The 15046-nt window shown below is 51.0% G+C and overlaps 2 protein-coding genes across 3 annotated transcripts in view; one reads left to right on the forward strand and one right to left on the reverse strand.

Annotated features, from left to right (window-relative positions):
• The window catches only part of BMP8A (bone morphogenetic protein 8a), a 44093-nt gene extending 39145 nt beyond the window's left edge, over positions 1-4948 (forward strand). Inside the window, 1 exon segment of the mRNA XM_021097605.1 lies at positions 1844-4948. Coding sequence (XP_020953264.1) covers positions 1844-1993 — 150 coding nt within the window. The 3' untranslated portion in view covers positions 1994-4948.
• On the reverse strand, positions 4446-14313 carry LOC100518075 (peptidyl-prolyl cis-trans isomerase E-like). Of its 2 annotated transcripts, XM_021095986.1 has the most exons (4): positions 13882-14313; positions 13047-13306; positions 6013-6155; positions 4446-5871 (listed from the first exon to the last, which is right to left on the reverse strand). In XM_021095986.1, the coding sequence occupies exons 2-4, from the start codon at positions 13150-13152 to the stop codon at positions 5803-5805; spliced, it is 318 nt and encodes a 105-aa protein (XP_020951645.1). In that variant the 5' UTR covers positions 13153-13306; positions 13882-14313; the 3' UTR covers positions 4446-5802. The 2 variants fall into 2 exon arrangements, with proteins under 2 accessions (XP_020951645.1, XP_020951644.1); XM_021095985.1 differs by lacking the exon at positions 13882-14313 and having other exon boundaries at positions 13047-13358.

Below are 15046 nucleotides of genomic sequence, written 5' to 3' on the forward strand. Positions count from 1 at the left end.
TGAGAGCAGGGACTATGTCTGGAGTAGCCCCAGGAAAGGCTGACCAAGGCATGTGTCAGAGATACGTTTGTGTTGGAAGTGAGAAAAGTACCATTATACCCATTTGGCAGAAGAGAAAACTGAGGCCCACAGATAAATGATTTTTTACTCAAGGATGCACAGCCAATAAGTAACAGAACCTCTGATTTGGTCTCTCATTTGGCTCAAGAGCGAATTGAATGGAGTGGCTCATTACACTTCAAATCGACCTGTTTGATGCAGATAGAACAAAAGGCTTCCTCTTTTGTGTGTGTGTGTGTGTGCTTTTTAGGGCCACACCCATGGCATATGGAGGTTCCCAGGCTTGGGTTCATATTGGAGCTGTACCCACCGGCCTACACCACAGCCACAGCAATGCAAGATCTGAGCCGCATCTGCAACCTACACCACAGCTGACGGCAAGTCCAGATCCTTAACCCACTGAGCGAGGCCGGGGATCGAACCCACAACCTCAAGGATCCTATTTGAGTTTGTTAAAAGGCGTCCTCTTTTTGTCACTCACCTGGTGAAGTTCTAGGCTAGACTCAAACAATGGCCGTGCCCTGTGGTGCTGACTGCTCTCCAGGTCCCAATTCTAGAAGAGGCTTTCCCCAGATTCCAGCCACTTAGAGACCCCTTGGCTGGTATAGATGGGCAATGTTGCCTGGTTTCTTTCACGTGAGTCTATGAAAGCCAAGCCCAGCCACCACATGGAGAGGTGGGGAGCATGGGCCCCACATCCGCCTGGCTGGACATCCCCAGAGAGGCCTCGGCTCCCCTGGGGGCCTCAGAGAGGCTCTGGGCCCCAAGCTAGCCTGGTGATCGGCTAATGGTCCTGACAGCAGGCTGGCTCCGAGCTGCGGCTTCTGGGACAAGGCTGGGCACTGGGGACCGGGGGCGAAGCTGCTGGCAGGCCCCCCCCCATCAGACAGCTTCGTCCAGGTCCTGCTCAGCAGGCTCTGTGACAGCTGGGAGGTCGGGGTGGGTGGAAGCAGGTTCCCTTTCCTCTCCAGCCCTACGGGCTGTGAGGCTGCCTTCAGGGCCCTTCTGCGGGGGGCCCCAATGCAGAGTCCAGTGTGAACTGCAGCTCTTCCTGCCAAGTCTCTGGATAAATATTTGTGTGGAGGCTGCGATAGCTGACTCAGTTGGGCTGGGTTTGGGGCAGAGCCCTTTGGAGGAGGGTAGCAGGATCCCTGCACCGGGTCCCAGTCAAGCCTAGGTGTCAGCCATGCGACTGCGCATGTGACGCGGCTCCTGTGCCCTCAGTGGTCCTCTGCCCAGAATAGTCCCTGCCTAGTTGTTACAAGGGGTGAAGCTGTGTTGAGAAACAATAGTGTCGGACACCCCGAGGGTGAGCCTGGAAGTCTGGGTGTCAGCTGGTGTTGCTTGGACATTCATGGCTCTCAGTCTGGAGGGGCAGACGGACCAGAAATAGCTGATGTGGACAAGACACATCAGGGACATTACAGAAATGCAGGGAAGAGAGGGGAGCAGCGGAGACCCAGGGAGCAGTGCTGCAGGGGCGCCAGGCAGAAGTGCCAGCACACGTGCTGGGGACAAGCAGGATCTGAGTTGTCCTGTCTGAGGGGAGAGGGTATGGCAGGTACCCAGGCTGGGCCTGAGGGCAGCAGGCAGGGCACAGGTCAAGGAGGGCAGGGCCGGGGCAGAGCCCAAGCCTACACCTGCCCAGCCGCAGGTGCAGATAGAGCCGAGGCAGCTTGAGCAGTCGGAGCCCAAGTGGCAGGAACTTGGGGCTGGAACTGGGGGGGTTCCCAGGAGGAGCCCACAAGTCTCACGCCTCGGCCTGCCACCCTCTCCCCGCCAGGTGCACCTGATGAAGCCAGACGCGGTCCCCAAGGCGTGCTGCGCACCCACCAAGCTGAGCGCCACCTCTGTGCTCTACTACGACAGCAGCAACAACGTCATCCTGCGCAAGCACCGCAACATGGTGGTCCGGGCCTGTGGCTGCCACTGAGGCCATGCTGGCCTTGGCGCTGGCCCCCACCCGGACAGCCCTCCACAGGCTGGGACCCCCCAACGCCGTCACAGCTCGGGCAGGGGCGGCCCACATCCCGCCAGGGCGGTCCTCTCCAGGGCCCCTGGGGTACGTGCCCCTCCCCTGGGGCATGTGGCAGTCGGTCCCGCCCAACCCTGCTGGGTGATGCTCGCTGCAGTCAGCACAGAAGTCCCCTTAGAACCTGTCCTTGGCCATCCCTCGCCCACTGTATCCAACCGGGGACTGTCCGAGAGCCCCTGGGCCTGAGGCGGGAGGCTGGGCTGTGCCCCGCTCCCGGGGGCCTGCCCCTTCCCAACACAACACTGGGCATTCCCGGGGCACAGTGAAGGAACACACACCCTCGATGCAGTGGGTTAGTGGCTCCTAACTTGGCCTTCGGGCAGTCGGCGCATTAGGAGAGGACCACGGGCCTCCTGCTTCCGGCCGGAGCTGGAGGGGATGTCTCATGGCGTGTCTTCCCCTCCCTGGGCCTGCCCTTCTCCTGCCTGGGGAAGATGTGTGACACCTACGTACCTTGGGGGCAGCCGCGTCCCTCCACCTCTCCATGTGGAGCTTCGCACTGAGACACAGCGAACTCTTAGCAGAAGCAAGGACATAGCTGCAGGCCGGCAGACACAGCACAGATGCCACCATGGCCTGTCCGCTTGCCCATGGCCATCAGACACCCCTGTGGACACTTCTTCCACTGACCTTGGACAGGCCCTGGAGGCGCTCAGCACAGAGCTCCAGGCAGCCGGCAGCTGTTCGGAGTTCAATGCACTGCTTCCCCCTCCTGCCACACCAAGGACAGCATGGTGCCCAGGTCGCCTCTGGCCAGCTGTGGGGAGAGGGTGGGCACTGTGTCAGCCAGAGTCCAGGAGGGAAGAACAGGCTGGTCACCCAAGTCTGCGTCACCCTGTGTGCCCAGGAGCCCTGTCCTGTTTCTTGGGGCCTGCGAGCCAAAGGGCCCCTGTCCCAGGGAGTGACAGGCGGCAATTAGGCTGAGCTGGCTGGGGAAGTTCCGGAAACCACTGTTCTCCTTGGAGCAGCTGCCGGCAGCTGCAGTGTTTATTGATTTCTAACTTGCTAAGCCTGTAATTTACCTGCAGCTGCCCAAACCGTGCAGTACCCTGTCATTAAAAGCAGGTCCAGGGCCCACCCCAACCCATGGGCACAGCCCAGGAGGCGCGTCCCAAGGTTGGGCCCTGGGAGCGCAGGTCTGGCAGCAGGAATGAAGACTGGGCCTCACTGGGACCAGTTGCCTGCCCCTCTGCTTGGACCTGGGAGGGAAGGTGGTGAGCTCCCCATCAGCCAGGGACTTTGAGCTCAGGCTGGCAGTGAGTGGACAGGCACTGGCCCAAATGTCAGGAGACCTGTACTCTGGCTCCAACTCAGTCACTGAGCTGCCCTTCCTGATCCGGGCTGCAGTTTCCTGCCTCTGAGTGGGACATGCACAGGACTCACATCTCCAAAGTCCCTTCCAGCCAGAGGATTCGCCTGCACTGTGGCCTCCCCCTCACAGAGCCGAGACAGGGCCTACGCCCAGCCGCCCTGGGACATGAAGCCTGCCACTTGTGGCCTAGTGAGTAGCTCTCGGCTCCCAACATCAAGGGCAGTGGAGGCTTGGAAACCGTTGGCAAATGTCAATGTCAGGTGTGTTCGGTGCCTAAGCACATAACCTCGCATGGTCAGGGGCCAGGAACGTTTGTGAAATGAATGTTTTGGAGATGCGTGCCCAGCCTGCCCATCGGAGGTGCGGGACAGGAACAGAAGGATTGTGGTATGACTCCCTTTTGCTGCAAAGCCGAAAGCCTGGTGGCCATGGCCTTCCTGACACTTCTGGTACCTTCAGCTGTCCAGGTGGCCAGCGGATGACATCAAAGAGAAGAGGCTTCAGAGAAGGGAGGTGATTAAGGACACAAAGCCAACGAGGTGGCAATGGTCGGTCATCAGGCCATCTGTTTATCTGGTTGCCTCTGGCAGTCTGGGTCACTTTCAAGGCTGCACATAAGAAGCATAAAGAAGGGCAGTCAGTTCAGGCCCCTGGGGCACACCACTGTCCGCCCACCCCCAGTCACACCCTCACTACCGCAGCGCAGTCCTGGCCCTGATGCCAGTCATTGGGCAAAGCCTGATTCTTTGGGGTCTGCTATGCAGGGAAGGGGCTGCGATGCTTCAAGAAAGCCCCTATAATTTCACAGGAAAGGAGGCTGTGGCAGGAGAGGTAGGTTCTGCAGCCGGCAGACCAGCTGGCAACCTCTCGCCGACCTGACCGCCCTGTGTCCTCAGGGCTGGCTCCTTCCTCTGTAGAAGGGGCTATGGGTTCTGCTCTGGCAAGGCCAGCGTGGGGTCAGGTCTGTCCCCAGCACTTGGCACTGGATCTGCACACCTGTGCTCAATGAGTAGCATTAGGGGCATTTTTTTTTTTTTAAATGAATTTGCACTTTTGGGCCTCCCTTGTGTGCCCTCCTAGTAAAACCCACTCTTCCCAGAATGTGCCCTTGGAGGTGCTGCTGTATCTACTTCGAAGCTGTGCTTTTCCTAAAAAATAAAAACTTGGTAATGTCCTGAGGTGAGGAGACTTGTGCCCTCCCCTCCCTGTGGAGGGAGTTCCAGCTGGCAGTGACCCACCGCAGGGACCCGGGCCTCTGCCGAGGACATGGCAGCGCCGCACCCGCCCCTCCCAGGGCCCTGCCTGCCAGCACAGCACCCATCTCGGCTTCAGGAAGCTCCAGGGGAAACTTCCTGGGGTTTCCCTTCTTACTGGGAAGCCCTGACCAAGCATTTGACCCTCTTTGAAAAATACAAAAAAGTTTTTCTAATTTACAGGTGTGTCAGGGACACTCTTGAAAGTAAAAAACAGAATACAAATACAGAATCCCACCATGTAGAGACAGCCATTGTGAGTAATTCCGTCCAGTCTTATCTCCTTGGCACGTATCCATCTGCCTTTATATATATGGGTATTTTATAAAGTTAGGATCATACTCTGTGCACTGCTTGGTGATGTATTCAATTTATGACATATTTTGGGCATTTCTGTTATTAAATATTCTTTGGGAACATAATTTGCAGTAGCATTCCATCCCTTGACTTCTGCCTTTTGTCACTTACAAACCAGGGCTCACTATTCCTTCCCAGAGGTGGGTGTGAGGCTCCCAACCCTGACCCCGTTAATCACAGCTGTCCCAGCCTCGGGAAGGCAGGTTGCAGGGTGCACGGCCCAAAACTCCAGGACCAGGCAGCTCAGCTCTGCGGCTCAGATCACCTCCTGTCCAAGGGTCATGAGTAATGACCATGGGGTAGTTTCTGGGGAAGCCCTTGCACAGGACAGGGTAAGCAATCACCACCCAGTGGTTGCCCCTGACCAGCTTCTCTGACACCCCCATCCCAGGGCAATCAGGGAAGCACAGTGACAGTTCCCCCGTGCCACCCTTGTGACTAGTCCTCCCTCCTGGGGCCTCAGGCCAGCCCATTCCCTGTCCCTACATCACCTCCAGTGCCAGCCACCCTGAGTCTGAGTACTTCACACACATTCCCCTTATCTCCTGGACATCACACCAGTGCCGAGTGGCTGGCACTGTCCTGGTCTCACCGCTGCCTGCTCTGACAGCCACAGCTAGCTACCAGTGAGAGGGACATCACACTAAGCAGAGAGGCCCCTGCCAGGTACACTGCAGGCAGTGGATCCCAGCCATAGGAGTGGCCCCAGCTGCTCCACAATGACCAGAGGAAGGGCCAGGACACAAGGCCCTGCTGCCTGCCGCCAACAGGAGCCCTCTGGCGCCTCACGCGTACTCCCCACAGTCGGAGATGATCACCTTCTGCTTGGGCTTCCCGTCCTTGCTGCCCTGGGCCTTGGGGCAGAACGGAAGAGGCCGAATCAGGGAGGGAGCAGGGAGGGTCCAGGCGGCTCAGGGACACCCGGCCCTGCCCTTCTTACCCCAGCCGCCGCCAGGCCCGGAGCCCCCCTCCTGCTCCCCCACACGGCCGCCCACCTCAATCTGCCGCAAGACGTCCAGGCCTTCCGTGACCTCCCCGAACACGACGTGCTTGCCCTCCAGCCAATCTGTCTTGTCACACGTCAGGAAGAACTGGGAGCCGTTGGTGTTTGGGCCGGAGTTGGCCATGGAGAGCAGGCCTGGGGGCAACGCACATCGGCTCCCTCCAATTCGAGATGTCTGGCCCTCAGAGACTGTCTCGTGCGGATGCTCTCTGCCTTTCAGTCGGACAGGCTCAGACGCTGGGACAGACAGTCTTGGATGCCTTGTCTTCCACACAGTGAAGAGTCAACGAAACACTGAGTGGGCTTGTTTCAATCATTTCATATGGGTTCGTCCTTTCATTCATTCACTCAACAAACACTGACACAACTAGGCACTTGGGAATACTGGTCCCAATGCTGCTGGAGTTCACAATCTAGGGGAAAAGAGTCACTCATAAGTTAACTATGGAGTCACCTCAGGAATGCAAGGTTGGTTTAATACAGGGTCTAAAGGATAAAAACCACATAATCATCTCAATAGATGCAAAAAAAAAAAAAAAAAAAGCCCAACACCTTTTCATGATAAAAACAAACTAGGAATAATAGGGAACTTCCTCAGGCTGATAAAGGGTATCTACAACAAATCACGTAGTAAAAGACTAGATGTTTTTCCCCAAGATCAGGAATAAGACAAAGACGTCTGCCCGTGCCACTTCTCTTCAACATTGTACTAGAGGTTCTAGCCAGAGCAGTTAGCTCCCCCAATCAAAACAAAAAAATCACCCAATTGGAAAGTTAAAACCATCTCTATCTGTAGATGACATAATCTTACAAAACCCTAAGGAATATACTAGAAAATTAGAACTAATCAATGATTTCAGCGAGGTTGAAGGATACAAGAAATCTAGGATACACAAAAATCAATTGTATTTCTATATGCTAGTAATGAAAAATCTGAAAAACAAAATCAAGAAAACAATTTCAGGGAGCTCCCTTCTCCTTATAGCAAAGCAGGCTGTCACTGCAGCAACCTAGGTTACTGCTGGGGCTCGGATTCAATCCCTGGCCAGAAACTTCAGTATGCCATGGGTGTGGCCAAAAAAAGAAAGAAAATAATTTCACTTACAATAGCATCAAAAAGAATAAAATACTTAAAGGAATAAAATGTATATTTTGATAACCATAAAACACACTGAAAGAAACTGAAGAAGACTTAAATAAATGGAAAGATATTGGAGTTCCCGTCGTGGCTCAGTTGTTAATGACTCCGACTAGGAACCATGAGGTTGCGGGTTCAATCCCTGGCCTCACTCAGTGGGTTAAGGATTCAGCGTTGCTGTGAGCTGTGGTGTAGGTCCCAGACGCGGCTCGGATCCCACATTGCTGTGGCTGTGGCGTAGGCTGGCAGCTACAGCTCCGATTAGACCCCTAGCCTGGGAACCTCCATATGCTGTGGGAGCGGCCCCAGAAAAAGGCAAAAAGACAAAATAAATAAATAAATGGAAATATATCCAATGTTCATGAATTAGAAGACTTAATATTGTTGACATGGTAACACTTCCCAAATCAATCTACAGATTCAGTGTAATCTCTAACAAAATCCCAGCTGGACTTTTTGTACAAATTGATAAACTTATCCCAAAATTCATAGGTAAATGCTAGAGGCCCAGAATAGCCAAAACAACCTTGAAAAAGTCAGAGGACTCTCACTTTTTGGATTCAAAATTTACCATGGAATTACAGAATACAAGATAGTGTGGTACTGGCATAAGATAGATATACAGATGAACGAAATACAATACAAGTCCAGAAATAAACCCTTACATTTATGGTCTACTGATTTTCTTTTTTCTTTTTTTTTTGTCTTTTTAAGGACACACCTGAGGCATGTGGGAGTTCCCAGGCTAGAGGTCGAATGGGAGCTGTAGCTGCCGGCCTACACTACAGCTGCAGCAAGACCAGATCCGAGCTGCGTCTACTACCTACACCACAGCTCACGGCGATGCCAAATCCTTAACCTGCAAGGGCAGGGATCAAACCCACATCCTCATAGATGCTGGTCGGATTTTTAATAAGCTGAGCCACAACAGGAACTCCCTGGTCTATTGATTTTCAACAAAGATCCCAACAAGATAATTAAACAGGAAAAGAATAGCCTTTTCAACAAACAGTGCTGGGACAACTGAAGACCCACATGCAAAAGGATGAAAATGAACACCTTCTCTCACACTATACGCCCAAATTAATTCAAAATGAATTGAAGACCATTTATGCTAAAGCCAAAAACCTCCTAGAAGAGAATATGGGAGTAAATCCTCATGACCTTAGGTTAGGTAAAACCTTCTTAGCTACAATACCAAAAGTACAGTAACAAAAGAAAAAAGAAATAAATTAGACATCATAAAAATTTAAAACTTTTGTGCTTCAAAAGACACCATAAATAAGGTAAAAAGACAATCCAGAGTGAGAGAAAATTCTTGCAAATCACATATCTGATAAGAGAGACCTATATTTAGAATACTTAAAGAACTCTTATAAGTCAATAATAAAAAGACAGGAGTTCCCGTTGTGGCTCAGAGGGTTAAGGACTCAATGTCATCTCTGTGAGGATGCAGATTTTTTTTTTCATCTTTTTGCCATTTCTTGGGCCACTCCTGCGGCATATGGAGGTTCCCAGGCTAGGGGTCCCATCGGAGCTGTAGCCACCACCCTACGCCAGAGCCACAGCAACTCAGGATCCGAGCCGCATATGCGACCTACATAGCTCAAGGCAACACCAGATCTTTAACCCACTGAACAAGGCCAGGGATCAAACCCGCAACCTCATGGTTCCTAGTCGGATTCGCTAAACACTGAGCCACGCAGATTTGATCCCTGGCCTCACCCAGCAGGTTAAGGATCTGGTGTTGCTATAAGCTGTGGTGTGCAGACACAGCTTGGATCCTGCGTTGCTGTAACCTCGGCATAGACTGGCAGCTGCAGCTCTGATTTGACCCCTAGCCTGGGCACTTCCATATGCTGCAGGCGCAGCCCTAAAAAGCAAAAAATAAAATAAAACGAAGAGGGTGGGGTCTGTTTTGGGATGATGAAAACATTCTAAAATTATATGTGGTGATAGCTGCATAACTATCAATTTATTAAAAACCATTGCAATGTGTGCTTTAAATGGGTGAACTGAATGGTATGCGAATTCTCTCAGTGAAACTGTTTAAAAAATTATGCTCAGAAGCCTAGTGGCACAGACGTTTGCCGAGCAAATGAGAACACAGGAGACAGTTATCTAAGACTCACAGACAAGGGGAACACTTCCCCAATGGCCTAACAGGTGAAGGATCCGGTGTGATCACCGCTGTGGTGTAGGCTCAACCCCTGGGCAAGGAACTTCTGTGTGTTGCATGCGCATCGAGGAGAGAAAAAAAAAAAAAAAAGAGCAAGATGGTAGGAAAGCGCAGGGTAGAGAGAGGTTAAAGCAGGCCTCCTGGATGAAGTGAGCCGAGTGCTGTCCTGGAGGGGAGAAGCCTGCGGGTGCAGAGCAAGAAGGCTGTAGGAGAGGAGCTGGCATCTGCTGCCACCCTGTGCGGGGTGAGCTCTGGGGGTCTGGGCACAGAGGGAGAGCAGCATAGTCCAAGACGTCCGAGAGGTGCCAGGACACAGGTCAGTGCCCTGCAGGATAGGCTCCTACTTGGACCAGGAGGGTTGTCAGCAGGAGGGCGATATAGTGAGAGTTATGTGTAAAAAGGACCGCTCGGACCATCTTGCAGAGATGAGACTGAGGGAAGAGGCCAAAGTGGAAAGAAAGAGGGAGAAGAGCTTGGAGGATGGTGGTGGTGGTGGAGGAAGGTGCAGGGCAGCTGGACCAGCAGGTAAACTGAAGACAGATGGACCTGCCACCCAGGGGACAGAGGAGAGGGGGCAAGGACGAGCCCTAAGTCTCTGACCAGGCAGCCAGGTGGATGGTGGGGTCACCGACTGAAATACAGGAGACGGGGAGAAAGCGCTTAGTGGTGAAGAGCAAGAGCTGTTTGGCGGAGTTCCCGTCATGGCTCAGTGGTTCATGAATCTGACTAGTATCCATGAGCACGAGGGTTCAATCCCTGGCTTTGCTCAGTGGGTTAAGGATCCAGTGTTGCTGTGAGCTGTGGTGTAGGTCGCAGATGCAGCTCGGATCTGGCATTGCTGTGGCATAGGCCGGTAGCTGTAGCTTCAGTTAGACACCTAGCCTGGGAACCTCCATATGCTGTAGCTGCGGCGCTAAAAAAAAAAAAAAAAGACCTGGTTGGCAGTGAAGTCTGAGACACTGCTGGAAGGTCCAAGAGCAGACCCGGGGTGGGGAGATCAGCAGGGAGACTGCAGTGTGGGCAGGATAAGTTCTACACACAAGGATGGAAAGCCTGGGGATGGGACAGGTCAGGATTCGCCAGAGCAGTGGTTCTAAGTAGGGTAATACTGCCCCCTTGAGGCTATTTGGACACTGCAGAGTGTGGTTTTGGTTATCAGTAATACCAAGTTCTACCTAATGAAGCATTCTTTTATTTTTCCCTGAAGTTCCCAGGCCAGGGATCAAACCGGAGCCACAGCAGCAATGCTGAGTCCTTAACTGCTAGGCCACCAGAGGTCTCCAAGAATTATTCTAAATCCTCTTAGACTTTTAATGCCCCAACAAACATTCATGCAGATGACAAAAATCTCTTTATAAGGATGTGAGCCTAGAACGTAACTCTATTTTCACGTAAATCCAGAAGTTTATTGTTTGCATCAATTTTTTTTGGAAATGGACCTACCACACAAACTGAGGGAATATTCAATTTATTTTAGTTCAGAATCTTACCAAGAGATTTTCACTGTTTCAGAAAATCATGTTACTGTGACTCCGGCGATGTGATCCTGCAGTGTCGGTCCGTCCACATTGCTAATCTGCTGTGGGCAGAAGTGCAGCTAAATAAATACAAGTTCTTTTATTCTAAAGTACTTTCCTTCATGGTATAATTATGCATAATACTATTTTTTTAAATTATGTGCTGAAAGGATATATTAGCTGTGACTTTTACCTCAGCATATAGTAAAGCATCAGTTTTAAGAGTGGGCACTGGAGTTCCCATCATGGCTCAGTGGTTAACGAATCCGACTAGGAACCATGAGGTTGAGTGTTCGATCCCTGGCCTCGCTCGGTGGGTTAAGGATCCAGTGTTGCTGTGAGCTGTGGTGTAGGTCGAAGATGCAGCTTGGATCCCTCGTTGCTGTGGCTCTGGCGTAGGCCAGCGGCTACAACTCCGATTAGACCCCTAGCCTGGGAACCTCCATATGCCACAGGCGCAGCCCAAGAAATGGCAAAAAGACAAAAAAAAAAAAAAAAAAAAGGTTGGCAGCATTGCACTGTGAGGGGGAGTGGAAGATGCAGGAGAGACGGGGAGGACCCGAGTCCTAGGGGAGTGGCTGCCCCAGACCAGAACTGAGAGAACTGAACGGATCTTTCTGATTGTTTCTACTGCTTGGTGGAATAAGAAGCAAGATCATCAGCTGAGAGGGAGGGGGGGCAAGGCTGGGGGTTGAGGAGCGAGGAAAGGGGCTGTTTTCTTAGACCTTGAACGTGGATCAACCAGAGATCTGGGAGCACTGCTGGGCTGCGCTCAAGGCGCCCTCAAGAAATGTGTTCTCAGCGTGAACAGGATCAGGTACACGGGCCTGCGCTTTTCCTCGGCAGCCAGCATTTTGCACCAGGTGAGTAGGAGAGCACGTGAGAGAGGCAGTGGGGCTGGAGGGAAAGCGAGAGGGAAACACACCTGGGGAAGGATCCTGGGGTGTGAGGAGGCAAACAGCAGTGTGGACGTGGGGTGGGGGGCTGGACCACAACTGTGTGAGCAGATGATGCATTTGAACTATAAATGCCTCGGAAAGGACAGTACGGTGACTGTGAGGACACTTGAACATGCACCAGGTGACAGTATTGTTATCGGTGTGACTTTTCGGATTGTGATAATTGTGGTAATATGTAAAATGGTAATACAAAAAAAGGCCTTATTCTTAGGAAATAACACCCTGAAGTACTTTCGTGGTGAATGTCTCCATTCTCTTTCCTTTTCTATTTCTTGTCTTTTGTCTTTTTAGGGCCGCACTCATGACATGTGGAGGTTCCCAGGCTAGGGGTCTAATTAAAGCTATAGCCGCATCTGCAACCTACACCACAGCTCACAGCAATGTGGGATCCTTAACCCATTGAGCGAGGCCAGGGATCGAACCCACAACCTCATGGTTCTTAGTCAGATTCGTTTCCGCTGCTCCACGACAGGAACTCGTCCGACTTACTTTTCAATGGCTCTCCTCAAACAGACATTGTCTTTAAATATATACAGAAAGAGACCAGACTAAGTGGAGAACAATGGCCACCAGTAAACAACTGGTGAATGTGGGCCAAAGCACACAAAGCTTTATGGGGGTTCCTTGTTTGTTCTTGTAAATTTTCTGTAAGCTTGAAGTTACATAAAATAAAAAGTTACAAAAACAATAACAACACATCACTGTAACAGCAGGACCAGGACCTTGCCTCTTCCTCTTAAAAGGAGGCAGGTGTGAACTTGAATGAGCCAAAATAAAAAGCAAAAAATGGGGGAGAGGGAGGGAATGGGATGTTCTGGGAATTGGGGGTTAGGAGATGCAATTACACTTAGAATGGATAAGCAATGGGGTCCTGCAATATAGCACAAGGAACTATATCCAATCACTTGTGATAGAACATGATGGAAGCTAATATGAGGAAAAGAAGGTATACACATGTATGATTGGGTCACTTTGCTATACAACAGAAATCAACAGAACACTGTAAATCAACTATAACAATAAGAAATGAGTAAAAATTTTAAAAAATTTTTAAAAAAGCAAAAAACCTTTCAGAAACCTAAAGCTCTAGTGAGGCTGAGCCCTTCTCTGTTCACCTGGCAGGTCTCCTGCAGACCCCGATCCCTCAGCCAGAACCACAGCCTGTCACCCACCCTGCGCAGCCATCCTGCCCCAGCACGGCTCGCTCGTCACCACCCGCCCATGGTGTCCCACCTGGTCCCGTGTGCTTGAGGATACAGTTTTCATCATCAAACTTCTTCCCATAGATGGACTTGCCCCCAGTGCCGTTGTGGTTGGTGAAATCGCCGCCCTGGCACATGAACTGGGGGATGATGCAGTGGAAGCTGGTACCCTTGAAGCCAAAGCCCTTCTCATGGGTGCACAGGCAGCGGAAGTTCTCTGGGGCCCAGAAAGGAAAAGGTGCCCGATTTAAAAGTATCTAACTTGATGGTTAAACTTTCAGATCTCAGAACCTAAAAAAAAAAAATGCATATTACCAGAGTTCCTATAATGGCGCAGCGGAAACAAATCCGACTAGGAACCTTGAGGTTGCAGGTTTGATCCCTGGCCTCCTTCAGTGGGTTAAGGATCCGGTGTTGCCGTGAGCTGTGGTGTAGGTCACAGGTGAAGCTCAGATCCTGCGTTGCTGTGGCTGTGGTGTAGGCCGGCAGCTGTAGCTCTGATTCGACCCCTAGCCTGGGAACCTCCATATGCTGTGGGTACAGCCCTATAAAGCAAGCAAAATAAAAATAAAAAAATAAACTTTGGGTGTTTTGTTTTATTTTGTTTGGCCTGGGGTATGTGGAAGTTCCCAGGCCAGGGATCAAACCTGTGCCATAGCAGCAACCTGAGCCACAGCAGTGACAATGCCTTAACCCATTGAGCCACAAGGGAATTCCCATCAAGTTTTTTTTTAAAAGGCAAAAATATTAAGGGTTTTGTGGTAGGCAAACTCATGGTCTGCAGAGAGGTGTCTGCTTACTCCCCAGAACCTATGAATATGTTATATTACATGGCAAAAGGAATTAAGGTTGATTAGTCAGCTGACCTTAAAATAAGGATATTATCCTGGATTATTCAGATGGGCCAATGTAATCACGAGGATCCTCTACCTGTGAAGAGGGCGAGAGAGGAATTAGTTTCAGAGTGATGCACTGGAAAAAACTCACCCTGCCACTGCCAGCTTGAAGACAGAAGGGGTCTAGAGCCAAGGCAGACAGTCAATCTCTAGAGCCCAGGAAAGGCCAAGAAACAGATTCTCCCCTGGAGCCTCTAGAAGGAACACAGCTCTGCTGAAATCTTTACTTAGCTCAGTGAGACCCACTCTGGACTTCTGACTTCTAGAACTGTAAGGTGATAATACATTAGTGTTGTTTTGAAGCCATCAAGTTTGCAGTAATTGAGCAATAGGAATCAAAACCATTTTCTGGGAGTTCCTATTGTGGCTCAGCAGAAACACATCTGACTAGTATCCATGAGGATGTGGGTTCGATCCCTGGCCTTACTCAGTGGATTAAGGATCTGGCATTGCCATGAGTTGTGGTGTAGGTCACAGACGTGGCTCAGATCCTGCGTTGCTGTGGCTGTGATTTTATTTATTTATTTGCTTTTTAGGGCTACAGCCCTGGCATATGGAAGTTCCCAGCCTAGGGGTTGAATGGGAGCTGCAGCTGCCATCCTACACCACAGCCACAGCAACAGCAACTCCAGACCAGAGCCATGTCTAAAACCCACACCATAGCTCACGGCAATGCTGGATCCTTAACCCACTGAGTGAGGCCAGGGATTGAACCCGCATCCTCATGGATACCAGCTGGGTTCCCTGCTGAGCCACAACGGAAACTCCTATTTTTTGCTTTTTATAAGGATGCACCCACAGACTATGGAGGTTCCTTGGCCAGGGACTGAATCTGAGCCACAGCTGCAACCTGACATGCAGCTATGGCAATGCCAGATCCTTTAACCCACTGTGCTGGGCCAGGGGTTGAAACTGCATGCACCTCTGCAGCCACTGAGCAGCTGCGTGAGATTCTTAACCTACTGTGCTACAGTGGGAACTCAAAGTATTATGACAGCATCCTACCTGTCATAATCCTTGTAGGATTTCTTTCTCAGTTATTAATTGGTTTAACTTTATGATAGCCTAACTTTTCAATGACTATATCTAAAGAGTCTCACCTTCTTTCGTTTTCTTTTTTTGTCTTTTGTCTTTT

This window comes from Sus scrofa, chromosome 6 (genome assembly GCF_000003025.6).
Source record: "Sus scrofa isolate TJ Tabasco breed Duroc chromosome 6, Sscrofa11.1, whole genome shotgun sequence".
NCBI classification, from domain to species: Eukaryota; Metazoa; Chordata; class Mammalia; order Artiodactyla; family Suidae; genus Sus; species Sus scrofa.

Coding starts and splice junctions, on each gene's coding strand:
- LOC100518075 (XM_021095986.1), bottom strand. CDS start 13,152: ATGTGCCAGGGCGGCGATTTCACCAACCACAACGGCACTGGGGGCAAG. Junction 6,156..13,046: donor CCTCAAGCACACGGGACCAG/GTGGGACACCAT, acceptor CGTTGCCCCCAG/GCCTGCTCTCCATGGCCAAC. Junction 5,872..6,012: donor ACGTCTTGCGGCAGATTGAG/GTGGGCGGCCGT, acceptor TTCTGCCCCAAG/GCCCAGGGCAGCAAGGACGG.